We start from the raw sequence: 23,462 nt of genomic DNA on the forward strand, positions 1-23,462 counted from the left end.
GTCAGTTATTAGTTAGTCAGTTATGTCAGTTATTTGCTGTTGTATCGCCGATTTTCAAAATGCGAATGATCTGTTTATTTTCAAAGAATAGTTTGTTTTGTTATTGTTTGGTTGGTGTCTTATATGAAACTGCGACACTGCGCAATTTATTGGACAGACTTGTTGAAGATCACACAACGTAATTTGGGTGGCATTTTATTTCGTATTTTTAAATCATCTTTTTATTTTTGACTATCTGTAAATTTAGTTTCCTGCTCTTAATTGTGAATGCATACTTGATGGTTTTAAATGCTCCTGAAATTAAGTGCTGCTTGACGAGCCTATATTGTGTTTGTATGTGACGTCACTGAAGGCCTAAGGTTGAAATGCACGGCCCGCCACTGAATTTGAATCAATGGGTGATCTTGTCGATGATGTTGGCAAAAATAGGTTGGCAAAACATACGGTTTGCGCCTCACAGACAGAAGACACAACAACGACGTCTAACTTCATTCGTTACAAAACCCACAAAGACAGGTAAGCTAACAACACAGTTTAGCTGGCGATACGAACATTGCTTCGGGACCAATAAAAAAAAAATGTGACTGAGCATTTAAGTAGAGTGATTGTGACATAACCAGGGGTAGGATGCTTCGTGAAAACTCCGAATTATTCATTTTGACTGTTGGCTTTTCGTACGCATAGTCATGCAAAACTCTCACCTGCCCTTTATTTAATAATAAGGTGAAGCGATGTGCACTTTGAAAGTAGCTCCCGTGTACTTAAATATAAATGCCAACTGCTGAATGCAAAGCAAGTAAAGCGGCGTGTTGCTAGCAGTCAATTGTGGAGATTTAAAAAAAAAAAAGGGTGTGGAGACATTTTTGGTTTCAAGGGTGATCGTTTTGATAAAACTGAGAAAAAGACAATAGCAACATGCAAGGTTTGAAACTCAGAAGATAAGAGACAACATCCAGAATGTTTTCTTTCATCTGTCTGGCACATCTAAGATAGCTCCGTGAACCTAAGCTTTAGGTTAGCTTGACAGTTTACCTGTCAAATACTTCTGCATTTCATTGAGAAGCCAATAAAGCAATATATTAGACACAATGGAGACTGGAATCTTGAAACTATACCGTTAAAACAGTAATTGTGATTTAAGCATATAGACTTAAATACACTGACCCCTATTTTCATGCCCAGCACAAGTCTCGCCCAAAGTGTCATCTAACTGCGCACGTAGGTGGAGTTTTCTTTCTTCGGTGTTTTCTTCGACTTTGTTTAGGTGGAATTGGGCATAAGGGGCTGCTTGTGTCGTTGTGCACCGTTGTGGTATGGAAGCAGCCAACACCCTGCCAATCCAAGTGGCTCCTAAAATCACAAAGTGCATGCCTTTCATTCATCGTTTACACACACCGATTAGATTTGAGTAACAGATTGGCACCAGAAACAACGTTTGTCGCTTTTAAATCTGATGAATCAACATGTTTACTACCACATTTGTTCCATAGATGTCAATATTTATCACCTTAGTAGTGTGCCACTCAAATTAATTTAGTATGAAAAAAATTATGCAGTCGTCCAAATAATTTAAGTGTAGACGTTCATTGCAAAAGTTAAGTTTTTTTTTTTTTTTGTGTAATTTTTAGAGATGTAAATGTGTTGAGTGTAATGTACTGTTTGTCGTCTAATCAGTGATGTAATTTTTTTTTTCTTATCATCTACATACGTTGTGACTGAGGCAGTGTTTTATGACTTGACTTACGACTTGCTAAAACCAAGTAATGACTTTTGACTTGCTTGAAATTTGGTGGCAACTCGACTTGACCTGCTTGATGCTCTATCCACAGTGACTTGAGACTCGAAGGTTACGACGTGAGATTTACTTGTGACTTGCATGTATGTGACTTACTCCTACCTCTGGTTTTCCAAGCCCAGCGGACGCACCCCTTCGCGTAGGACACCAACATTGTATACGTATATCAAAAACAAGGATCAAACAAAAATTTAAAGGAATATTTTCAACAGTAATTCATGTCTTCGTCACATCCCAGCTGGATTACTGTAATGCACTTTATTTTGGAGTCAGCCAATCCTCCATTAAGCATCTCCAGTTGGTCCAGAATGCTGCTGCTCGTCTCCCGACTGGTACTCGTAAGAGGGAGCACATAACTCCTACTCTGGCATCCCTTCCCTGGCTCCTTATACATTTTAGAGTTCTTTTTAAGATCCTATTACAGTATTTGTTTTCAAATCTTTAAATGGCCTCGCTCCACCTTACCTCTCTGAGCTCCTCCGCTCCTACACACCTGCTAGGTGCCTCAGGTCTGCATACCAGACGTTATTTGAGGTACCAAGAACTAAGTGGAGGCTCAGAGGGGATCGAGCCTTTTCCGTTGCTGGTCCCTCTCTTTGGAATGAGCTCCCACTGAACATTCGGCAAGCCTCCTCGCTGCCCATCTTTAAAACTCATCTCAAAACTCATTTGTTTTCTTTGGCTTTTGACTCAGCATGACTCAGACTTGATCTTAGTTTTGCTATTCTGTGCTCTGTACCGTCTTCATTATTAATTTATTGTTTATTGTTGTATATATGATATTTGCTTCATGTACAGCACTTTGTTGACAGCGGTGGTTGTTTTAAAGTGCTCAATAATACAGTTGAGTGTTTACTTACTGTAATGCCCTCACATATAAGAAAGGAGAGCCTCGATTGCCTTCATTCTGCTAGGAGAACAGTAAAACACAAAAAGACAATGAGCAAACTCAAACAGGAGGGAGCTCATGTCCAAACACTCACTCATAGCCTTGCTGTCATCATACATCGCCTCACCAGGCCTATGTGGATATGTGGAAATATGTTTCAAAAGTGTTGGAATACGTTTGTGTGCTTAAATGCCTTTCAAGTGGATGGGAAGGGTAAAAAAGAAAAATAATAATTGAGGGTGCATCTGGAACTTATCCACATTAAACACGGGTTTACGCTATGATTTGGCATTTGCACACCAGTATATGGGCCGAGTTTATAGTCACTTGCATGAGACAGGGCCAAAATACCTAAAAATGTGCTAATTTGAGTTAGTGTTAGACAAGTAATAGGGTGTTATTTCTTGATTCTTGGGGTATTCTGATGTGAAGTAAAGTCCTAAGAAAACAAGATCTGTTTTAAATGGCAAAAAAAAAAAAGTTCATGTCCCATTTAAAATGTTTTCACACTGGTAGCTCCAAGCTGATATTTTTCTATCAGCACTTGTGGGGAAATGCCACTCATCTCTGAGGCAATTCAGCAGAATGTCCAGGATTGTACTTTAGGAAGCGTTGTTTGGAACCTGTTCTTTGTGCTGTAAATTGTTTCTGCAGTGAGTCTGACAAGGGTTGTGACGCTGCCTCCTGTATACGATGTCACCATGCTGATTTGCTTTTTTTGTGAGGAATGGAAGGGGTGAAAAGTAGAAGGAAAGCTTGAGCACGAAGCCATTGACCATAAAATACCAGTTTTGTTGCCTTGTGGTGTGAAACAAACTTGGAGAGGAGTCTCGTCCTGATAATTGTCTTTGCCTTTCTGCAGTATCGTCACAGCACTGCTTATGTGGCACCTCCTCACCAGTATTCTGTCCAGCCCCCGGGGTCAGGCACCTTCTATCCAGGTCCTGGACCAGGGGAGTACCCGTCCCCCTATCGTAAGTTTTTCAAATTCAACACAAGGGCACACTCTATACAAACAGTATAATTTGTGACAATTTCTTTTTAACATATTAAAACCATTTTTTTCTCCCAGATCCCCTCAGGTACCATCCACCCGTGTCACCTTCTGTCCCCGCGGCCGTACCCACAGCCGGCCCCCCCTACTACCCAGGGCAGACCGTGTATTCGGCCTCGCCACCCATCATAGTGCCTACACCACAGCAACCTCCACCAGCCAAGCGCGAGAAGAAAACAGTGAGTACCTTAGTAGTTCATTCAGCAGTGTTTCACCTCTGAAGTTTTAGTACAGCGGGTCTTCTCTTCATGACAATCCTGGCATGTGAGGTTTCAAGGCTTCTAAGGTAATACTGCAGGGGTCATCAATGTGGTTGGTGCCTGTGGGCACCAGGTTGACCCCAAGGACTACATGAGTATCCCCCGGGCATGTTATAAGAATAGTTCACCAGTCATGGGACATTGTAATTTCTTCCCAATGTTGTAGAATTGATAATTTCTAGATGTACCGCCCTTGTTTAATAATTGTTGATATTGTTCAAAATCATTAACGTGATCCATACCTTGATGTAATTAATTATTATTACTTCCAATTGAAGAAAATTTGAGCACATTTATTATGTCAGAATTATGGATCAAACTGGTAGCCCTTCACGATAATCAGTAGCCAAATAAGAAAAAAAAGTCATTGACACCTAACGGTAATTACACTTTGTAAAGCTATTTTTTTGGTGTTTCTTTTTTTCGTTCTCTTTGATTGTTTTAAGTGTGTTACCCAATACAATGGTTTTTTTTCTTCATTAAAAGCATGCTTCCCTACTTAAAACCTGGAAGTTTTTTTCATACAAATATGGACTGAAACTATGACTCCACAACTGCATTAGTGATGGACTACTGCACAGATGTGGTAGGTCTACAGATTTCTCTGGGGAAAAAAAAGAAACTTTAAGAGATCTTTAAAAAAAGAAGACGACTTGATGAACGCCATTGCGCTTTTGCAAATGTGTGCGAAGAGGACCTCTCAGCAGCTGTTGTTGGATATGTGCGCTTTAGTGAGGTGTGTTGTTTTCGTGCCATTGTCCTCCCAGATTCGTATCTGCGACCCCAATCAGGGTGGAAGGGACATCACCGAGGAGATCATGGCGGGGGGCTCGGGGAGCAGGAACTCAACGCCCCCTGTCGGGCCTGCTTCCTCCACTCCAACCCCCCCTCAGGTAGTGCTCCACAGGCTCAGGGTAGTATCGCTTTAAGATCAGCTTGGCTGTAAAGGATGATGTGGCGTTTTTTTGTCCTCCTTGTGTGTTCACGAATGTTAACAGTGTATTTCCTCTGTCTGTTTTTTGTTTTGTTATTCTTAGCATGTGTGTGTCTGCATCCTTTGTGCTGCAACTGCCCTCACTTCAAACTTCATCCTGTTGTTTCTGTTGTTGCGTCATATGACAACCACACCCTATTTGTATTAATTGTTTCTGCTTAATTCTGCAGTGTACTTTGTGTTGTCTATTGCTTTCTTGCATCTCTGTGCCTTTGGTTGATTTGTGTGCTGCTCAGTTCTCCTGCCCTCACCCTCATTATTATCCTCACGTTTTTTACCTCAAACCACAGCAGCCGCTGAGCAGCAGGCAGACTCCGGAGCTACAGTTGCCCTCGCACCCTCCCCATCCTCAGCACGCCTCTTCCGAAGACTTTGCGCCAGAACCGTCGTCGACCCCGCAGCAGTCACAGCAAGCAATGACAACTGAGCCCCCAGATGCCAAACCAGGGCCAGGTGGGACTCAATACATCATCTCCTCCCTTAAACTCTTGCAAATTTGATCACAGTCCATTCTGGGACAAAGCCTAACCTCTTTGTTCAGCATTGGAAGCAGTTGTGTTGCCTTTGGAAATATAAAAACATTCCTCACAAGAATTTGGGCAAACCGGGCTTTGTGATGACATTTCATAATAAAACGTAAAAAAAAAAAAAAAAAACCTTTTGTATTTTCCTCACTACAAGAAGTATCTAAGATAATTCAATTTTCTCAAAAGCCGGCAGTGCGCCTCATAATCCGATGTTCTGGAAAGCGATTTGTTACTGCTGCAGTGGTTGTGAAAGCTCTCTGTATAAATAAAGCTGTATTGTATTGCATTCCCTTTGGGTAGCTGCATCTAGTGGATGCATAGTGCACCCGCATCCACTATTGTAGCTTCAATTCTATGCACCTTATAATGTGCTGCGCACTATATATGAAGACAGATTTAAAATAGGCCATTCATTGAAGGTGTGCCTTATACTCCGAAGCGCCTTATAGAGAGGAAAATCCGGTAATTTGATCTCTAAATTTTCAAATGCATATTTCCAACCATGGGCCAAGGGGCCGAGGTGTGTCACAGGTGTGAGTGTGAGCGTGGATGGTTGTTCGTCTATGTGCGCCCTGCGATTGGCTGGAAAACACTTCAGGGTATATACGTGTGTGTGTGTGTGTGTGTGTGTGTGTGTGTGTGTGTGTGTGTGTGTGTGTGTGTGTGTGCGTGTGTGCGTGTGCGCATGTGCGTGTGTGTGTATCGAGAGAGAGAGAGAGATGTGTATATATTTGATCAAAAATGAAATCTATTAGCAATACGTATTTTGTACTTATGCACATATTTCATACATCTGTTGAGGAAGTGTGTGGTCCTATGTGATCCCTTCCTTCCCCGCCGATGCTCTGATGAAAAATTGTGGCCTCTTCCTACATTTACGTTGCCCAGGCCTGATGCGAGTGATGTCACAGTACGCAGTTGTGCAACAGTGATGCATCGCATTGTTGGTCTTAAGGTTGTTTCATTATTGTGCTCGTGTTATTGTGCAGCACCTTAATTCACAGAAATCCTCAAAACTGACTCGTCATTGAGTTGCCATCCATGGCATGATAATTGACAAATGCACCGCGAGAAGAAGCAAACTATCAAATAGCTGACAATTTGGAAACATTGTCCAAGTTTAGATTTGGAGCTCAGTCAACATAATTCTCTCCATGCAAGGGTGAAGGAAGGTTTACAAGAAAAAGGAAATGTTTCAACATTTATTGAAGTGGGCTGAACCATTTGAAACCTACAATCACATCATCTTGTCAACTGTTTCGCTGTTATTCTTAATTGGTGCTGGTATCAAACATTTGTTACCTCTACTTCCAGATAAGACACCAAAATTGGAGCCATTTGTCCAAAAGTCTTCCTCACCTGGGGTCCTGCAGCTGGAAGCTCCCTTGGAGAGACTGGAAGCCAGCGCTCCTCCATCAGAACCCTCTTCCACTGTTGAACCAGAGCTTGCCTTCTCTGCCTCACAGCCCGACCTCGGGGCCCTCCCACCGACAGCTGTTGACACTGGTGACCAGCCACCCTCGACAGCTTCTTTTTACTCTGGCGGGGACCACAAACATTCTTCGATGGCACCTTGTATTCCCACTGCTGAGAAGCCTCCCTCAAATGCCCCCTCTCTGTCTCTGACTGTCTTGCCATTGTCGATTTCCAAGGCTGTGAATGGTGTCGCAGATACTGACACCGATTTGGACATGCCAGCCACTGAGACTCCTTCGGCATCACCATCTAGTGCACATCTTCTTGCTTCTTCTCTCGCTTTCCAAGAGACCTCCTCTTCGGAAACATTGCCCTCTGACATCAGGCCGGAGGTGCCCCTTGCTGCCGAGCTGGCTCCCATGGCGACTTTGGCAGTCGTGCCCGTCACCCTGACCTCCAACCCCATCACGGCTTTGCGTGTCATGCTCCCCCCCGGCCTTCCGCCTCTGGTGCAGGCCACAGCAGAGACTGATGAGCCCAAGCAACCACTGGACAGAAATGACCTTGTCACCAGGGTGAGGGCAGAGGCACCTGGAGGCGTTACTGAAGCAGAGCCGCAGTATAATTCGTTTACTCGGAAGAGCCCCACTACAGGTACATGAATACACTGGAAACAAATGTTTGATCTAAACCTTCATTGCATGTGATCATTTTATTTTTTAAATCTAGTAGTTGAAGTACCATAGAAGTTCATAAAAAGAGGACTGGCCCACAATCACTTACAATAGTTCTCAAACTTTTTCCACCAAATTCCCTCTAAAAAACATTTACCTCTTCCAAGTACCACCATCAGGACCAACATTAAAATACAGTGGCAAATTAGGCCTAAGTCTTCATTAAAACAAGACAGTGTCCTCCCTGTAAAGCACAATAATAATAATAATATTTTTATGAAGCGTTGAATCTAAAAAGTTAAATTCCACTGAATTACAGTTGGTCAGGGATTCTTTCAACTCTGTCACTGTCACTTTTAGAACACCGGTACTGAAAACAAGTGTTAGTGTGTAATTTTTAATGGCAAGGTATCATGGTACAGTTGAAAGACTTGCTCAACGTACATGACCTTGCAAGAGCCATATTGATCACACACATCACTCAAGAGTTCTCCACAGTATCAATCTGGGACTGCTCCAGTGTGATCTGCTTGGGATATTTACACATTCACTCCAATATTTTGAGCTGATTGGGCAATGCAACTTGTGCACGCCTACCAAACTTTTGTTTTGACCAATCATGGCAGTGGATTCAATGTCTATGAGGCGGGAATGCTCGGATATCAAACTCTTACCAAATCTAGTAGGTAACAAAGCACAAACATCTTTACCAGCTAAAAATGCACACAGCGCCTCTCATTGTTCTTCTTTCAAAAAGGCAACTGTGGGTAATTCTGCAAGACCAGAGTTGATTGCAGCAGCTTTGCATTCGTCCACCGGTGTCGCCATTGTTGGTTTGTTTGTGTCCCTCGGCATCGGTGCATCTTGTTTTTTGTCCACATATCCTGCCCCCTGTTGCTTTGTGTTTGGTCCGCACAACCAGTGGTGCAGCTCGGAGCCAGATCAGCCGCCTCGGGGCAAAATGGATTCTTGGGATTTTGTGAACTTACAAATACCACGAACATTCAGCTTGCAGGCAAAGGCTACGCTGTGCGACCCCAAACTAAACTCCCCCAACACACACACTTCATGGGTGGGCAGGTTCTTCGGCAAAAACTGTCTAAACACAGATTTCAGAAGTAAATTGTCTATATGTATGTACCCATAAAATTATTTATTATTGCAAGTGAAATGTTGGCTTTCAAAGCAAACTCTTTAAAACCTGAAGTGTGTTGTGTGACGAAATGGAAAGTGCTGGAAGTTCTAAAGTGTGACTTTCATTTGCAGTAAATGAGACTTCAGCTGCTACACCAAAGACCTGGAGGAAACGAAATGAATCGATTCACGCCGGAGACCCACCTCTGCAGGAGAATGAGGTTAGAGAAGGAAGATGCTTGGACATTTTTCACATAGTTGCGTGTGTTCATTTTCAAAATGAAAGCCTCTGAAAAATGTCAGCCTAGCAAAGAAGCAAGACAGTTGGAGAGAAAGAGTAGCGGAAAGGCGCAATAAATCATGCGGAAAATGTTTCCACGTGTGCTGCAGGAAAGCGCTTAAACCTGACTTTTGGGTCAAGCAAGGTGTTATCTATCATCCACTCTGCTCATTCAGCACACTGTTTGTAAATTCAGCTGTGTGCTTCTTCCATTTCCTGCTCTTCCACACCCATGGTTTTTCAAAGCCTTTTTCATGGCCTGTTGTAGTTTCACGCTGTAGGCAATGCTCCAAACCAGCATTACATTGGATGGACGAGGCAGACAGAAGGACACGCTTGCAGGGGGTCCTCCAGTTTTTTGAAGCTTTAATGAACAGCAGTCTGGGTTTTGTCGACTACGTTTTCTCCATCTCTTTTCTCGACCAGGTGGCCCAAATTCTTTTGCGCTGCTGACCTAATTGAGTTTGGAAAGCCTGCAATTTCAGGGCTATTATTTGTACTAGCTACAATATTTATAGCCACAGTTTTGCTAACTTGAGTCAGATAACCATCACTGGAAAAAAGTAATCACGTCTCACACAATTAGGGGAGTCTTGCTGAAGAAATGTATCTTCAAACTCAGCTTCTGTTTTTTTTCCCCCCAATATCAATATCTATCATGATAGAAAACTGATCAATATCAATCAAAAATATGTTGGACAGAAAACTTTGTGCTGTAGACAGCATCTACGTTATAGTGTCGGGCCACAATTACAAGCACGAGTTTTGAGTTTCATTGTGTGCTCGTCTTCCGCATGCTCGTCTACCGAGTGCGCACCCAAGAAGAAGCCACTCAACCAACGAAGAAGTGCTCATGTTTGCGCTACGGGCATGTGATGTATGCGCGCCAAACTCAAGTGTAACTTTGCTGAAATAAACGACTAGTCGCTTCAGCGCAACACTTATGCCCATAAATTAGATTTCTTCTTATTTTATGAGAATGAAAAAGACCTCAAAGTGCAACTTAAGGCACATCGTCTTCCTTTAAACATGAAGAGTGAATTTTACAAACCGGCCTATGTCAACAACATTGAAAAAGAAGAAAAGAAAGAAAGTAAAGCAACGGTGGTCAGATGACTTGCTGTTGCCATCGTTGACAGCTGGGCACTCGTTGCATGCCGCTGGCTGCAAACACCTGACAGCAAGTGCAGCAGGAATGTTTTTGCTTTCTTGTGCCGTTTTCTTTTTGCCACTGTGCAAACTAAGATGGTTCATTGCATATCGTGTGTGAGCTTGAAATGTAGTATGCCAGCATGGTTATAAACTGAGGCACCTGTTGATACGAACTCTTGCTGTAGGACAAGCCTCAGCCTGTGGATCCTGTCACTGTGGATCCGGCGCTGCAGTCGGCTCTGCTGGGGGGCTCCAGGGCACTGCCATCGCTCTTCCCCTCTGTCGACGCTCCGGCTCTTGCCAGCAGCCCCGAGGCCGAAAGAAGGTTGGCTGTCCCAGAGGAGAACGGCGATGCTGAGCCGGAGCCTTTAAGGAACGGGGCAGGCCATACCTCTGAGACGGAGAGCAACGACAGCGGTGTGTCACCTGGGGACAAAGACAACTCCACTGGGGTCTCACAGGACATAGAAGGTAAGAGAAACTTCACTCAAGATTAGGGTTGCAAAATTCCAGAAATTAATGGCAATATATGGGAATTTGTGGGAATAAAACTAACATTTACCCAAGTTGGTTCTTAATAGGAAAGTTAAATATAGTGGGGGGCGTCATATTTTAACACAATCTTGATTGAAACAAGCATATTTTATGCAAGTACATTTGATTATGAAGAGCCCATTGCCTGAAAGGCTTCAGCAAAAATGCAGAGGCTCGGCTTGAGAAGCTTGAAGGAAGAGGCTTTTTCATTTGCATCTTGAACTGGATTTATGGGGGAGAGGGATGAGCTCTTTTTGTTTAAAATTTTGAATGGGACTTTGTTGCTATTTTTTATTTAATTTTATTTTTTTTAATGAGTTGAGTCCGGGGATTAGTAATATTTGACTCGCATCATGTTTGTTCTCACTAAAATAATTGATTTGTTTGATAAAATATTTAAACCATTCAAATTATATTAATTTGTAATACTGTCACTGTGAATGGATATCTACTTGTTACAGAATATTTATATCTACACTTGAATGTAATCCCCTTTCCTTGTATTTTTTTTTTTTTCAGTGTGTAATATTTTCAAAATTCAGCCATCTTAATTTCCCATGGAAATTGACCTGAAATTTTCTCATTACAATCGTACTTTTTTCTTTTGGGATACACAACATGATTGACCTATTATGGTATTAATATGAAACAAATGAACATACGCAAATAACAAGGGGTAGATAAATCTTTTCTTCTACTACTAAAAATTTTTATCTGTTTAAATGTTCAATAAACATAAGAGCAGAAATGATTTGATTTATCATGATCACTTGTCTCTTTCTCACGATGTGCCAGTTGGTCCAGACCTGTCCGATCCCAGCAAGAAGCGACAGTATGACAGGGGCTTCTTGTTGCGATTCCAATTCATGCCCGCCTGTGTACAGAAACCAGAGGGTCTCCCACCAATCAGTGATGTGGTGCTTGAGAAGGTGAGTACAACCTTTGTTAGAGGTTAAATGGTGGTTGGCTTGAACATTTTTCCCTACCACACCTGATGGACCACTCTGGTCTTGATCTACAGGCTTATAGAAAACCCTGCACAAGCATGGATTCTCTATCCTTGGTATTGAGTCTAAGGTCCATGTACTGGTGCACTTTTGTTTTTCCTAACTAGTAAGAAAGTTCAACCCACTTGTCGGATGTTGAATAAATGCCTTACAAGCTGTTTGAGCATTTATATGACAGCCTACAATCATGCTTAATTGTGTTATTAGTGAGGGAAAAAAACAGCAACTTGTGCGAAAAAAACAAGTTCATTTCAGCCTTGGGCAACCTGGCGTCATTGCTCAGAGATGTGCTTTTTTGGGGTACGTCAAACTTGTTCATGCCTTTACAAGTGAATATCAGTGCAGCGCAAAAAAGGCAATGTACCCCACTAGTACTTTTGTAGCCTGATTATTCAGACTGTTTAATCAATTACTGTTGCGCTTGTCTTGATTTTTCATCTCCTAAAAAGGAGACAAATTTCCAGAGGTGGGCATTTCTCAGTACTAACAGAAGATCTGTCACTGATGGACGTCTGCTTTGCTGGTGAATTACAGGAAACTTAAAAAATGAGGGCCTAAACACTGACGGAAGTGAGTTTTTGTCTTGTCATTGTAATCGTCACTAACCGAGTCAGGACCGACGGACCTTCTCCGTCAATCACTGACGAACTCCCGTTTCACTGACTATTGAAGGAAACATGCTGCGTTTCTTGGATGTTTGTGCTCAGGGGTGACTAAACCAGAGTTGCTTCGAGCGGCGAAGAGGAGGTGCTCCTTTGACCGGAAAACAAAAGTTTGAACATTGCCAGTCGGGCTGGGCGACATATCTTTATCGTATCAAAATCTAGATTTGCACATTCAAGATATTAACATCGAAATGAGGACAATATCAGTCACATGAACTTGCCACACTTGTGTTGAATGTTAAGCTCAGTCCAACCAAACACATTTTTCCTGAATGGCAATCGTCTTGCCGAAGGTGAGAGGGAGGAGGGACACGCAGCCGCTACTCCCTTGACAGCACACACGCTGTGTTCACTCTCAAGTGTATACGGATGGTGCACATATCTTTTGTTTTAGAACATTACCTGATCATGTTTATAATTTCCAAATTACCAGTCGGTAAAATAGCGACATGCCCACCTCTGCAAATATGTTGTTACACAAAATATTAAATATTCCATTTTGATTTGGCCTTATTATTAGTATTTTAATTTTTATTATTATTATTATTATTATTATTATTATTATTGTGCAACAAATCTACTGATCAATTTGTTGGATGCAATGTGAAAGGACACACCGTTGCATCAATATCGCACTTCCATTGTTGAAACCGCAAAGGTGTATTGATGCTTAGGCGTGAAAGAGGCTCCTGATTTTTGTATTGGAGTGTGTAATGTGGAGCATGGGGGTCTGCTGAAATCCTGTTTTGATTAAAATCACACTGCCATTATGTCACACTTGGCAGCATTGATATGCCCTTCCCAGTCCCCTCCCACCTCTGTCAAAAAAGTTGCTAAACTGGCCCAATGTAAGAAAAAAAAAGTTTTGGATCTTAACAGGAAAAGAGAAGAGGAGAGCTCAATAAGATGAATGCTTTCATTTCTTGAATTTTTTTTCCCAGTCTCTTTACCCACCATCGTCCCTCTTGCTCATGCGTTGCTTTGTTTCCCCCCACATCTGCTTCTGACTTTTCTCCCTGGTCATCCCACTGAGCAGGGCTTACATAATGTACAGGCTGGACTGTTTAAAAAAAATAAAATAAATTCCCCATGCAATACAACTGATAACGTTGGACGCCTTTTCGGTTACGACAGGTCACCTTTAGGCTAAACTTTGTCATAAATGCAGTTTTCTTTTTTTCTAAGTCCTTTTCTTCAATATTAATGCGGGATTACTGCGCCCCCTGCTGCTGAGGATTAACTCATGTTTTTGCATCCATTTTCTACAGTGCTTTCCCATCAGCGAGAGAAATGAGGCATACCCTAGACTGGTCAACAGTCAACTGCAGGGGATTTTAAAAAACAACAAAACAAAACAAAAAACAAACAAACAAACAAAACTAACAATTGCACTCGCATTCACACTTAATGGGTAATTTAGAGTTTTCAGTTAATCTGACATGCATGCCATTGCAGATGAACCATAACAAGTTGCCTTCTCGAGCGGCGGATCCCAGGGTGATTTCCAGGGGACCCGATTTCACACCGGCCTTCGCAGACTTTGGTAGACAGATGAGCGGTGCAAGAGGCGCGATGGTGAGTTGCATAAATAACAGGACAAAATCTTATGGAGCTCAGTGACTACTTTGATTCAAACCACAATCATGTACTTACCGAATTAATCATAAGTGATCATCTGCCGGGTGGAGAAACCTGTATTTTCTAGTTTGTGTTGAAAATATACGTTTTGTGACATCAGTCTTGGAAATTTGACAGAACTCTTTTGTCTCCTTTAATTAGTTGCTGTAGCTTTATTTATATGGCGCTTTCACAACAGCTGCATCTGGAACAAAGCGCTTTACAGAACAGTTAACATAAAGTAACAAACTACGCTAATATAACAACACATAACTAATAGACACAAGTAGTCAATACAAATAAATGTCTCTCTCAAACAGATTCCTGACTTTTTTGGTAGTAATCGTACACAGTCATTTCACACACGCATCTTACTGATGATCCAACACTAACGCTCTTGTTAACCAAAACAGCAGGACATTAAGTCTCGCAAATGAATAAGTGTCAAACACTACACATTTTTTATGTTTTTAGTTCTGAGCGGTCTTGCTTATTAACCTTGTGGTTTGGTTTGTCAGTAACAGTAAAAATCTATCGGCCAATTTGACCTTTACCCACAGATGTAAACAAAATGAGGCACAGTGAATATTATCTCATTAGCTCTGTTATTCACCATTTGCATCAATATTTGTAGTTTTCCCTGTAAAATTGCATTTTATTAAGTGATCAGTTTCATTTTGTTTTACACTATGCGCTATGCACTGTAATGTTCAGCCATTTTTGAGCACAGGAACCAAAGTAAAACACAAACTCAACGAGCACACTCACACAGGAGCTCCTATTAGCCACAGCTTTCACCCAGCCACTCACACGCAGAATTGCCAATGTAACAGCCCGCCCCACCTGGCCCCGCCTCTTTTAGACACATGCATGAACACAGATACTACAATCCGTATTTTCATCACATTTTCACAATGTCTGTGTTTCAACTTTTATCATTGACTTCCTGTCTTCCCGCACAGCTAATGAACATGGGCACGCGGCGGCCTCCTCCTAGGAAGATCATCATGAACGTGTCGATGAGTGATGAAGTTAAACTGCAAAAGGCAGAGAACGCCTGGAAGCCGGGCTCCAAGCGGGAATGTGTAGTGGACGACCCAGAGACGTTGAGGACACAGGTAGGAAAGTGTATTTTACCGACCATATCCAGGTAGAATTGCTGCATTTTTTTGGTGGGGTCCTGCCTCCTTCAGGAGCTATTCAGGAAGGTGCGCAGCATTCTGAACAAGCTCACGCCTCAGAAGTTCAGCCAGTTGATGAAGCAGGTGACGGACCTGACCATCGACACGGAAGAACGACTGAAGGGGGTGATTGATCTCGTCTTCGAGAAAGCCATCGATGAGCCCAGCTTCTCTGTTGCCTATGGAAACATGTGTCGGTGCCTTGCTGAGGTAAAGCTGCAACGATTAATCGAAGAACTAATCTGATTAAAAAAGATTAAAAGCAAAATCTCTGCCTCAAACCTTCATAGGGAAAGCTGCACTCACTAATACACATAGAAATTAAAATGATGCATTTTGCACACTTTGGAAGTCTTTGTGGGCAAAAGTGTGTAGCCGTGAACTCATCAATATTTTTTTTCAGCCTTTTTCCGTCAATTAATTTCAGACTTGATGAAAAATTTACTTAAGATCATTTTTTAGGATTTTACTCCATTTCATATCACAAAGGTTTTGATAGAGTAATTCATTTGAGGTGACAACTTGAAAAAAACCTTGAAATCGATATTACCAAGCTTTTATCCTCAGCAGGTATGGAATGCTACAAAGAATTCAGGAAAAAATCAGAGGCTGAACTATTTTAATTTGAGATTGTATGCGTTAAAGAAACAGCTGTCTAAACATATGACGTTTCAAGGTTACATACAATGCATACAACATCAAAAGAATATGTGGAAACAGCAAACAAGATACCAGCATGTTATTCCCTAATTTTTTACCAAGTATATTGAAGCAAGTTTTGTCGAGCCCCTGACGTGCATCACGACAGGCAGGCATGCACGCATGTGCAGTGAACATTTTAGCCAAGAGAAGTCGTTTACCGTTTGACCGGGGACACACCGCACAGGTGACATTAAAACCATCACCGTGCCGAGTGTTTTTAACGAGCCAGAGATGGGAGATGAGTTTAACTGACAGAGGAAGGATCTGTGCATCCTGTCAAGCCTTCGTCATCAGGCTCAGGCGGCGGCTTATTGGTTGTTCATAATGTCTATTATGTGAGCGGAGTCTGCACTCATAAATTAAGCCACTGAGACTCCATATCAAGCACTCTGTTCATCATGCGTGCAAGATAGGAGGACACTTTTTTTGTGGATTAACGCATTTGATCTAGCATAGCTGTGTGTGTTATATCATTGTGCAGTCTAGTCCAAAGTTACCTAGTGACGTGTTGAATGAACATGGTGGCCAGCTATATTATTTTCAACCTTGTTTTTAAAGTCATTACATGTGCATGAAAAATAATTGTTTTCAAATGATAATTCAAGACAAAATATTTACCTTTTACCGCTGCATATGGCATACATATCCCTTTAAAAATTAAGAACGTCTAAAAATCGAATCGTTTCCAACCAATGCAATCATCTGAAAATCACCTGATCTGCCCTGAGTTTGATCACGTGATGTGGTCAGGACAACCCTAAATTCGAGTTAACGCCATTGCCGTACGAACAGAAACCAAGGGCCACCTGTTTGTACCTCATGCAATTTGTCATTACCATTGATGTGTTACTCACTGAGAACATATAACAAAAATCAATTTCATTTTACCAAAAAAAAAAAAAAAAAAACTGTCGTCAAACGTGCAGTTTTTGCATTGTTCTGCTCACAAACAAATCAAGTGTAAATAGATCATTCAACAAGCATTATTTTGTGCAAATGCTAGATATTCACAATCTCTTTTTCTATTTAAACTGTCTGTGTCTGTGTTGTACGGTACAGCTCAGAGTGCAAATAGCAGACAAGCCCAACAACACAGTCAACTTTCGCAAACTGCTGCTCCACCGCTGCCAGAAGGAGTTTGAGAAGGACAAAGTGGACGACGTGGTGTTTGAGAAGAAGCAGAAAGAGCTGGACTCTGCCGATTCGGTATATACAGACATTTTTTTTTAGGCTAGTGATTTTTCAATCCGTGTCATGAGAGATCATCACTTGTGCATCATTCATTCATTCACTCATTCTAGGAACCGTTTTATCCTCACCAATGTCTTGGGTGCCCTATCTATCATTTGGCAAGATGGGGTGTACACCCTGAATCGGTTGCCAGCCAAATTGCAGGACACAACTAAACATGCTCATTCAATTTAGAGTGTTGAATTCACCGACAAATACATATTTTTGTCATGTGGGAGGAAACCAAGCAGGTGCAGTTACAACAGGGGTGCCCAAAATGTCGATCATGATTGGGACTGGTCACAAGTCAATCACGAGGGTTGAGGGGGCAAATGAAAAAAAATATATATGTCTGTGTGCGAGTGCACGGGTATGCGCGTGCCTGTGTGTATGTATGTGCGCACATGCGGTAATGGGTCGATCGCGGGAGGTTGGTTGCTTGAAAAGTAGATGTTTGGTCAAAAAAAAGGGTCAGCACTCCTTGGATAGAAAATACAAACTCCACAGAAAAAGGCCGGATATTAACCCATCAGCCACTTTGCCTCTGGAAATTCAATTGGCTCATTGGTTCGCCAATCTTTGTTAGAGCTTTATTATAGATTCTCAAAGCCGCTTTGGATCATTCACTGTGCGTTTAATTTTATACATTTATTATTTCTACATTTTATTTATGTATTTCTTTGTTATGTCCCCGCAGTCCACAGAGCGTGAGCGACTTCAAGAGGAGTTAGAGGAAGCCAAGGACAAAGCGCGGCGGCGATCCATTGGCAACATCAAGTTCATCGGGGAGCTATTCAAGCTCAAGATGCTGACGGAGGCTATCATGCATGACTGCGTGGTCAAGCTGCTGAAGAACCACGACGAAGAATCTCTTGAGTGCCTGTGCAGGTTGCTCACCACCATCGGCAAAGACCTTGACTTTGAAAAAGCCAAGGTGAGCCCCATGATGACATTGTGTCTGTCTGCAAACATCTGAAATGAAACTGTTGAAGGAGTCACAGAAAAACCAATCCCCTACGCCCCTACATTTTTGAATCATCAGCTCTTTTCTTGTTTAATTTCATCCTCTACTCAGCCTCGAATGGATCAATATTTCAATCAGATGGAAAAAATAGTGAAGGAGAGGAAGACGTCATCTCGGATACGCTTTATGTTGCAGGATGTCATTGACCAGAGATTGGTGAGTTGGTGGACTTGGCCTATGTCATGACATAGTCTTTTTTTTTTTTTAAACTGACATTTGCATTAATTGTTCCAAACAGTAGTTATTTACTTTTTAAAAACTTTTTATTTATTTACTTCTCAGACAAGTATCTTACTAGTCGGTAAGGCTAGGCGATATATCAATTTAAAAAGTTTTAGATTTGCTCTCACTCTGCAAAAAATAAAAATCAGATTCAAAGGGGTGGTATGTTCCATTTGGCAATCTGAACGAGCGTCATGTAAACAGTTCAATCAGAAAAGCGAAGCCGTTGAATACGCACTTTAAAATGGCAGCGTCTTACCAGAGCTCGTCTGCGACAAGAGAACTTGTTTTTATCAAGATGTTGTTTTAATAAAAGTAGTAAAACTATCCCAACTACTAGGATTGATGAATGAACTCCTCCTTGATAAATCAAGTGATGTTTACATCGATTTCCACATGTCACACGGCTGTAACATGGCTGATCTGATGAACAGAAAGGGCACATTGGAAAAGATCAAGTCACATGAAAACAGGTGACTGAAAATGATCATTTGAAATTATTTCAATCAGATTGACAGAAAAATCTAAATGTAAACCCGGCTAATGTCGGTCTCTGATATTCTCTCTGCCCTATTTGACATGGTTTTGGATTTCTTAAAGGGATTGCTGCTACTATATATGGTCAATAAGAGACGCTCATGCAAACGAGGGTAGACGTGTGTGAGCGTGGTAATTTTGAACAGGTGGGATTTATCAACACGCATTACTTAGTGGTTGTGCGTATGACAGATGTCCGCATGTTTAATAAACACCAGCCATCTCTTTACCTCTGCGTCCCGAGTCCCAGATGCATAATTTTCCCTCCAGACGCACAGTTCCAAATAATGTGCATTTTTGGGACGCAAGGAAATTTATTAGTCCAAAAAAAAAAAAAACCTACGTAAATCTTTTTTTCCAGCAACGAACACAGTTTGAATCGCCACCATTGTTGTTTTGATCTCGCGTTAAGTAATCTCGCGTGACGAGATTTCCGTTCTCACGTGACGAGATTGGCGAGATTGGCCGTCACTTCGTGGAAAGCAGATGATTGCCAAGTTGTGTAACGTTAAAATAAGTGTTGCGAACAAGTGTTGCAAACGTTTATTGCGTAGATATGAACTCAAAGACTGAACCATGGGATGAAATAACCTATTTCTCAGCAAATCTTGTATGCCTGAATTATTTAAATTTTTGCAGCATTTGTTTAGAAGAAATAAACCTATTATCAATGTATATTGTTGTTGTTTGTGTTGTTATCATATGCAATTGAATTAGTAGACCATTTCAGAATTCAAAATTTGGGACTCTCTAAATGCATAATGGGACTCATAATTCTCTGATCAGTGAGTCCCTGGGACTCGCAGGGCTCAAACTGTAAAATTATCACTGAAATACAGATATTTTTTTGTACTCACAGACTTAAAATTTCTGTCATCCAAACAATGTTTTGAAAAATGAGACCGGAGGTTGTTCTCACACTGCCATATTAAGGAGCATCTCAATTCTCTGAAACTAAAATCGTCCCTAAATTAAAAGTATTGCCATGCAGTTTGAGACCACTAAACCTCACACTGCCGCTATTGATCCCTCTGCAGCACAACTGGGTGTCCAGAAGAGCCGACCAGGGGCCCAAAACGATTGAGCAAATCCACAAGGAGGCCAAAATTGAAGAGCAGGAAGAGCAGAGAAAAGTGCACCAGCAACTGCTCTCCAAGGAGAACAAGCGACGAGGAGGTCAGCCCCCCCTCCCTGCTAACACTCCTTATATGGCTTCCAGCTACATTTGCATGGCTATGAAGCCTGCAAACAACCCCCCCCCCTCCCCATTACTTCCCCAAAATATGTTTTGTTTCATAGCTGCTAGTAAGTAATTTGTCCTCCAGGTGAGCCTCTGAAATACTGTCTACTGACAGGTTGCGCCGTGTTTGGTATATGAGGACCGCATGTGCCCTGAATAACAGCTGTGTGTGGTTGCCTCCTGTGCCCTACACACGAGCTCTGAAATTGTTAAAACATGTTTGATATTTGACGCCGATCATACAGCGCCATCCTCGCTCAAGGAATTACTTGCTTTAGCAGGCCACATAAAATGATGTGGCGGGCTGGATCTGGGCCCCAGATCTTGAGTTTAAGACCTGTGGTCTAACCCCTTGAATGTCATGGTGAATTCGTCACATTTTGTTGCATAGATCTGCGAGAGCAGAGAGAGCCGCGCATGCCCAGAGAAGAGACCTGGAATACTGTGCCCGTGAACAAGAACAGCAGGACCATTGACCCTAATAAGATCCCAAAGATCTCCAAGGTGAGCTACCACTGCAATGTCACTACTCTGGGATTTATGAGCTGCTGCTGCTACTGTTGTTGACTTGATTTGGTGACATTCTATATCACAGGTGTCGAACTCCGGTCCTGGAGGGCTGCTGTCCGCATGTTTTCAAAGTCTCCCTGTTGCAACACACCTGAATCAAATGATCAGATCATCAGCAAGGTCTGCGCAAGCCTGATATTGAACCTGTTATTCAACAGGGGGACTTGGAAAACATGCAGGACAGCGGCCCTCCAGGACTTGAGTTTGACACCTATGTATATCTATATCTATATCATGTACAGCATTGGTCCCCAATATTTTTTTTGTCACAGACCAGTTGAGGCAGCTCGCAGAGTGACAACCATTTTTTTTTTAAATAGCTTTTAAATAGCCAGTTTTAAAGCACTGGTACTGACAGCAAAGGTAATTAAACATTTTGTTAACATTGTTTGGTTTTTCATTCATTTCAAACGGTTTTATTGTCCTGTACAACAAATGTAGAATAAAATAACACAGTGAACTACTAAGAAATGGACCAATCAGGAATGATAAAAAAGGCGTGTCAATATGGGCCATGTCCTCGTCTGATTCACCAGCATCTCCCCCTACTGGATGATCATGTGGAACTCAGTCCAGTTAGTTTCTCCAGGGCTCCTCCTGGTGGGGATTGAATGTGTTAGAGTTCGAACGTCTCAGGCCCTCAATTTACCGTATGTTGTCCTGTTCATGCAGGACGACGTGTGATACTGGATTTGTTGGCAGCTGAGTGTTCTTATTGTATAAAGTACATTCAGATGTTATAGGCTGAATTTACACTGCATGTTTTAAGTAACACAATTTCAATTTGTTTGGCTTTTAACTGATACAATTGGCATTTGCGCTATGGCAGCATAAACACACACACACACACACACACACACACACACACACACACACACGGGCTCTATCTTCAGATCAGAATCAGAATGTTTTGAATTCAACACAGACAAATCATTGTCCTGTAAATTAAAGTCTTACTTAGGTTGGCATCACCACTCTTTGTGTGTGTGTGTGTGTGTGTGTGTGTGTGTGTGTGTGTGTGTGTGTGTGTGTCTCTCTCTCTCTCTCTCTCTCTCTCTCTCTCTCTCTCTCTCTCTCTCTCTCTCTCACTTCTCCTTGCAGCCTCAGATGGATGAGAAGATCCAGCTTGGCCCGCGGGCTCAAGTCACGTGGGTGAAGGGCAGCAGCGGCGGAGCCAAGGCCAGCGACTCAGGTCTGATTCTTACGCTTCAATTTCCAATATCATCTCTGTCTCTCTGAATATATTTTATTATGTAATGAATAATGACTAGATTCATTCATGTTCTCACCCTTTTTTTCCCCCTCCCCTCTTTCAGAACTTTCGAGGAGTGGCAGCAACCACTACTCTGCACTGCAGTCGACACTCTCGTCTCAACAAGCCGCTTTGAATCCTCCACAGAATTCAGATTTTGATTCTAAGACGAGTCTCGGAAGGTGAGCAAACAATTGAACTACATACACAGGTGGGTGCATATACATACTGGCAGAGCTGAGTACGTCACTAAATGTTGCCAATACGTTATTCGTTGGTGGCCGGGCCATCTGTCGGTCATCGACAGTCTGTCGTTACTTCAAGACAGTCAAATCCACTTCCATCTATACTGACTCAGTCAGTTTTGAGAAGTTTCGCATCATTGCCAGCAAAATGGCTTCCTTCACTGACAGACCTTCCGTCAGTACTGATGGAATCTTGACCTCTGCAAACTCGTGTAGGTACACTCTATAACATCGATTGAGGAGTCTGCCATTGTTGAGTGCTGAGTTATATATCGTAATAAAAACACTCAAACATCACCCCATTAAAAAGAGTAGTAAAGCAGTACAATTTGCGTGGCTGAAACGATGAGAGCCAGAAGGAAAGATTCAGTATAAGAATGCCCAAAGTTTAGGCTCATTTTACATTTAAAAAAAGATTACAAAGTGCAGTTTGTCTACTGTAAAGCGGAACCTGCGTACCACAACAGTCTGTCTATAATCGCCAACGCAAAGTATTGTTGTTAGCTAATTTGATATAGGCTGCCACATTTAGTTAGAACGTAATTCTTCGCAAGTGGTCAAGGATAGACGCAGCTGCGGGTGCACTTTAAATTGCTTTCATGAACAAATGGTAATAAGAAAGTTCCGAAAAAATGGAAGCAAAAACAAATGTGTTGCATTTATTTATTTTATCATTGATTTGAATATATCTGACACCAAGACTACTGTAAATCCTCCAACTACAGTTTGCCATGTTATCTGTTCACGTCCAGCAATCGTAGCAGCATAGTGCGGGAGTGCAGTGAAAAGCCACAGGTCCACACGACGCCATTGTTGTCGTCGTCGCCGAGGCTCGCGTCTTACAGCAGGGGCGACGCTTCCAAGGAGCTGCGAGATAGCCATCCTCTGGAAGAGACACGGAGGGAGCGGGAGAGCGAGGCTGTCAAGGCCCGCAGACCGAGTATCACAGAAGATAAACCGGAGCCAAAACCAGAGATTGGCAGGACCAGAGAGCCAGGTAAGAAAGGTCAATCAAATAGCAACCATAATAGTGTAAAATGATTATTATTATTATTAATAATAATAATAATAAAACCCAAATCGCCTCAAACTGACACTGATGTGACAATACCCTATCAGTTAAACCTGAGCCAGTGGCACAGATGCCAGAGAGGCTGGTCCTGTCTGAGGAGGACATGGAGAGGAAGTCCAAGTCCATCATTGACGAGTTTCTCCACATTAACGATTACAAGGTGCTGAGATTCACTGGACTTCTAATCAC

At 42.1% G+C, this 23,462-nt stretch overlaps 1 protein-coding gene across 5 annotated transcripts in view; it reads left to right on the forward strand.

Annotated features, from left to right (window-relative positions):
- eif4g3a (eukaryotic translation initiation factor 4 gamma, 3a) overlaps positions 1 to 23,462 on the forward strand; it is a 57,489-nt gene that overhangs the window by 26,357 nt on the left and 7,670 nt on the right. For 3 of the 5 annotated variants that reach the window (XM_019856670.1, XM_019856639.1, XM_019856660.1), the window contains 20 exons: positions 3,547 to 3,658; positions 3,757 to 3,917; positions 4,757 to 4,891; positions 5,283 to 5,445; positions 6,834 to 7,589; positions 8,876 to 8,964; positions 10,361 to 10,646; positions 11,505 to 11,638; positions 13,837 to 13,956; positions 14,961 to 15,116; positions 15,192 to 15,389; positions 16,941 to 17,087; positions 17,809 to 18,045; positions 18,187 to 18,291; positions 19,932 to 20,070; positions 20,526 to 20,638; positions 21,806 to 21,896; positions 22,021 to 22,138; positions 22,954 to 23,198; positions 23,321 to 23,433. In XM_019856670.1, coding sequence (XP_019712229.1) covers positions 3,547 to 3,658; positions 3,757 to 3,917; positions 4,757 to 4,891; positions 5,283 to 5,445; positions 6,834 to 7,589; positions 8,876 to 8,964; positions 10,361 to 10,646; positions 11,505 to 11,638; positions 13,837 to 13,956; positions 14,961 to 15,116; positions 15,192 to 15,389; positions 16,941 to 17,087; positions 17,809 to 18,045; positions 18,187 to 18,291; positions 19,932 to 20,070; positions 20,526 to 20,638; positions 21,806 to 21,896; positions 22,021 to 22,138; positions 22,954 to 23,198; positions 23,321 to 23,433 — 3,618 coding nt within the window. The remainder of the gene's footprint in view (positions 1 to 3,546; positions 3,659 to 3,756; positions 3,918 to 4,756; positions 4,892 to 5,282; positions 5,446 to 6,833; positions 7,590 to 8,875; positions 8,965 to 10,360; positions 10,647 to 11,504; positions 11,639 to 13,836; positions 13,957 to 14,960; positions 15,117 to 15,191; positions 15,390 to 16,940; positions 17,088 to 17,808; positions 18,046 to 18,186; positions 18,292 to 19,931; positions 20,071 to 20,525; positions 20,639 to 21,805; positions 21,897 to 22,020; positions 22,139 to 22,953; positions 23,199 to 23,320; positions 23,434 to 23,462) is intronic. The other 2 variants (XM_019856646.1, XM_019856653.1) reach the window with 2 other exon arrangements.

Source organism: Hippocampus comes, unplaced genomic scaffold (assembly GCF_001891065.2).
Source record: "Hippocampus comes isolate QL1 unplaced genomic scaffold, H_comes_QL1_v1.1 scaffold17, whole genome shotgun sequence".
NCBI lineage: Eukaryota > Metazoa > Chordata > Actinopteri > Syngnathiformes > Syngnathidae > Hippocampus > Hippocampus comes.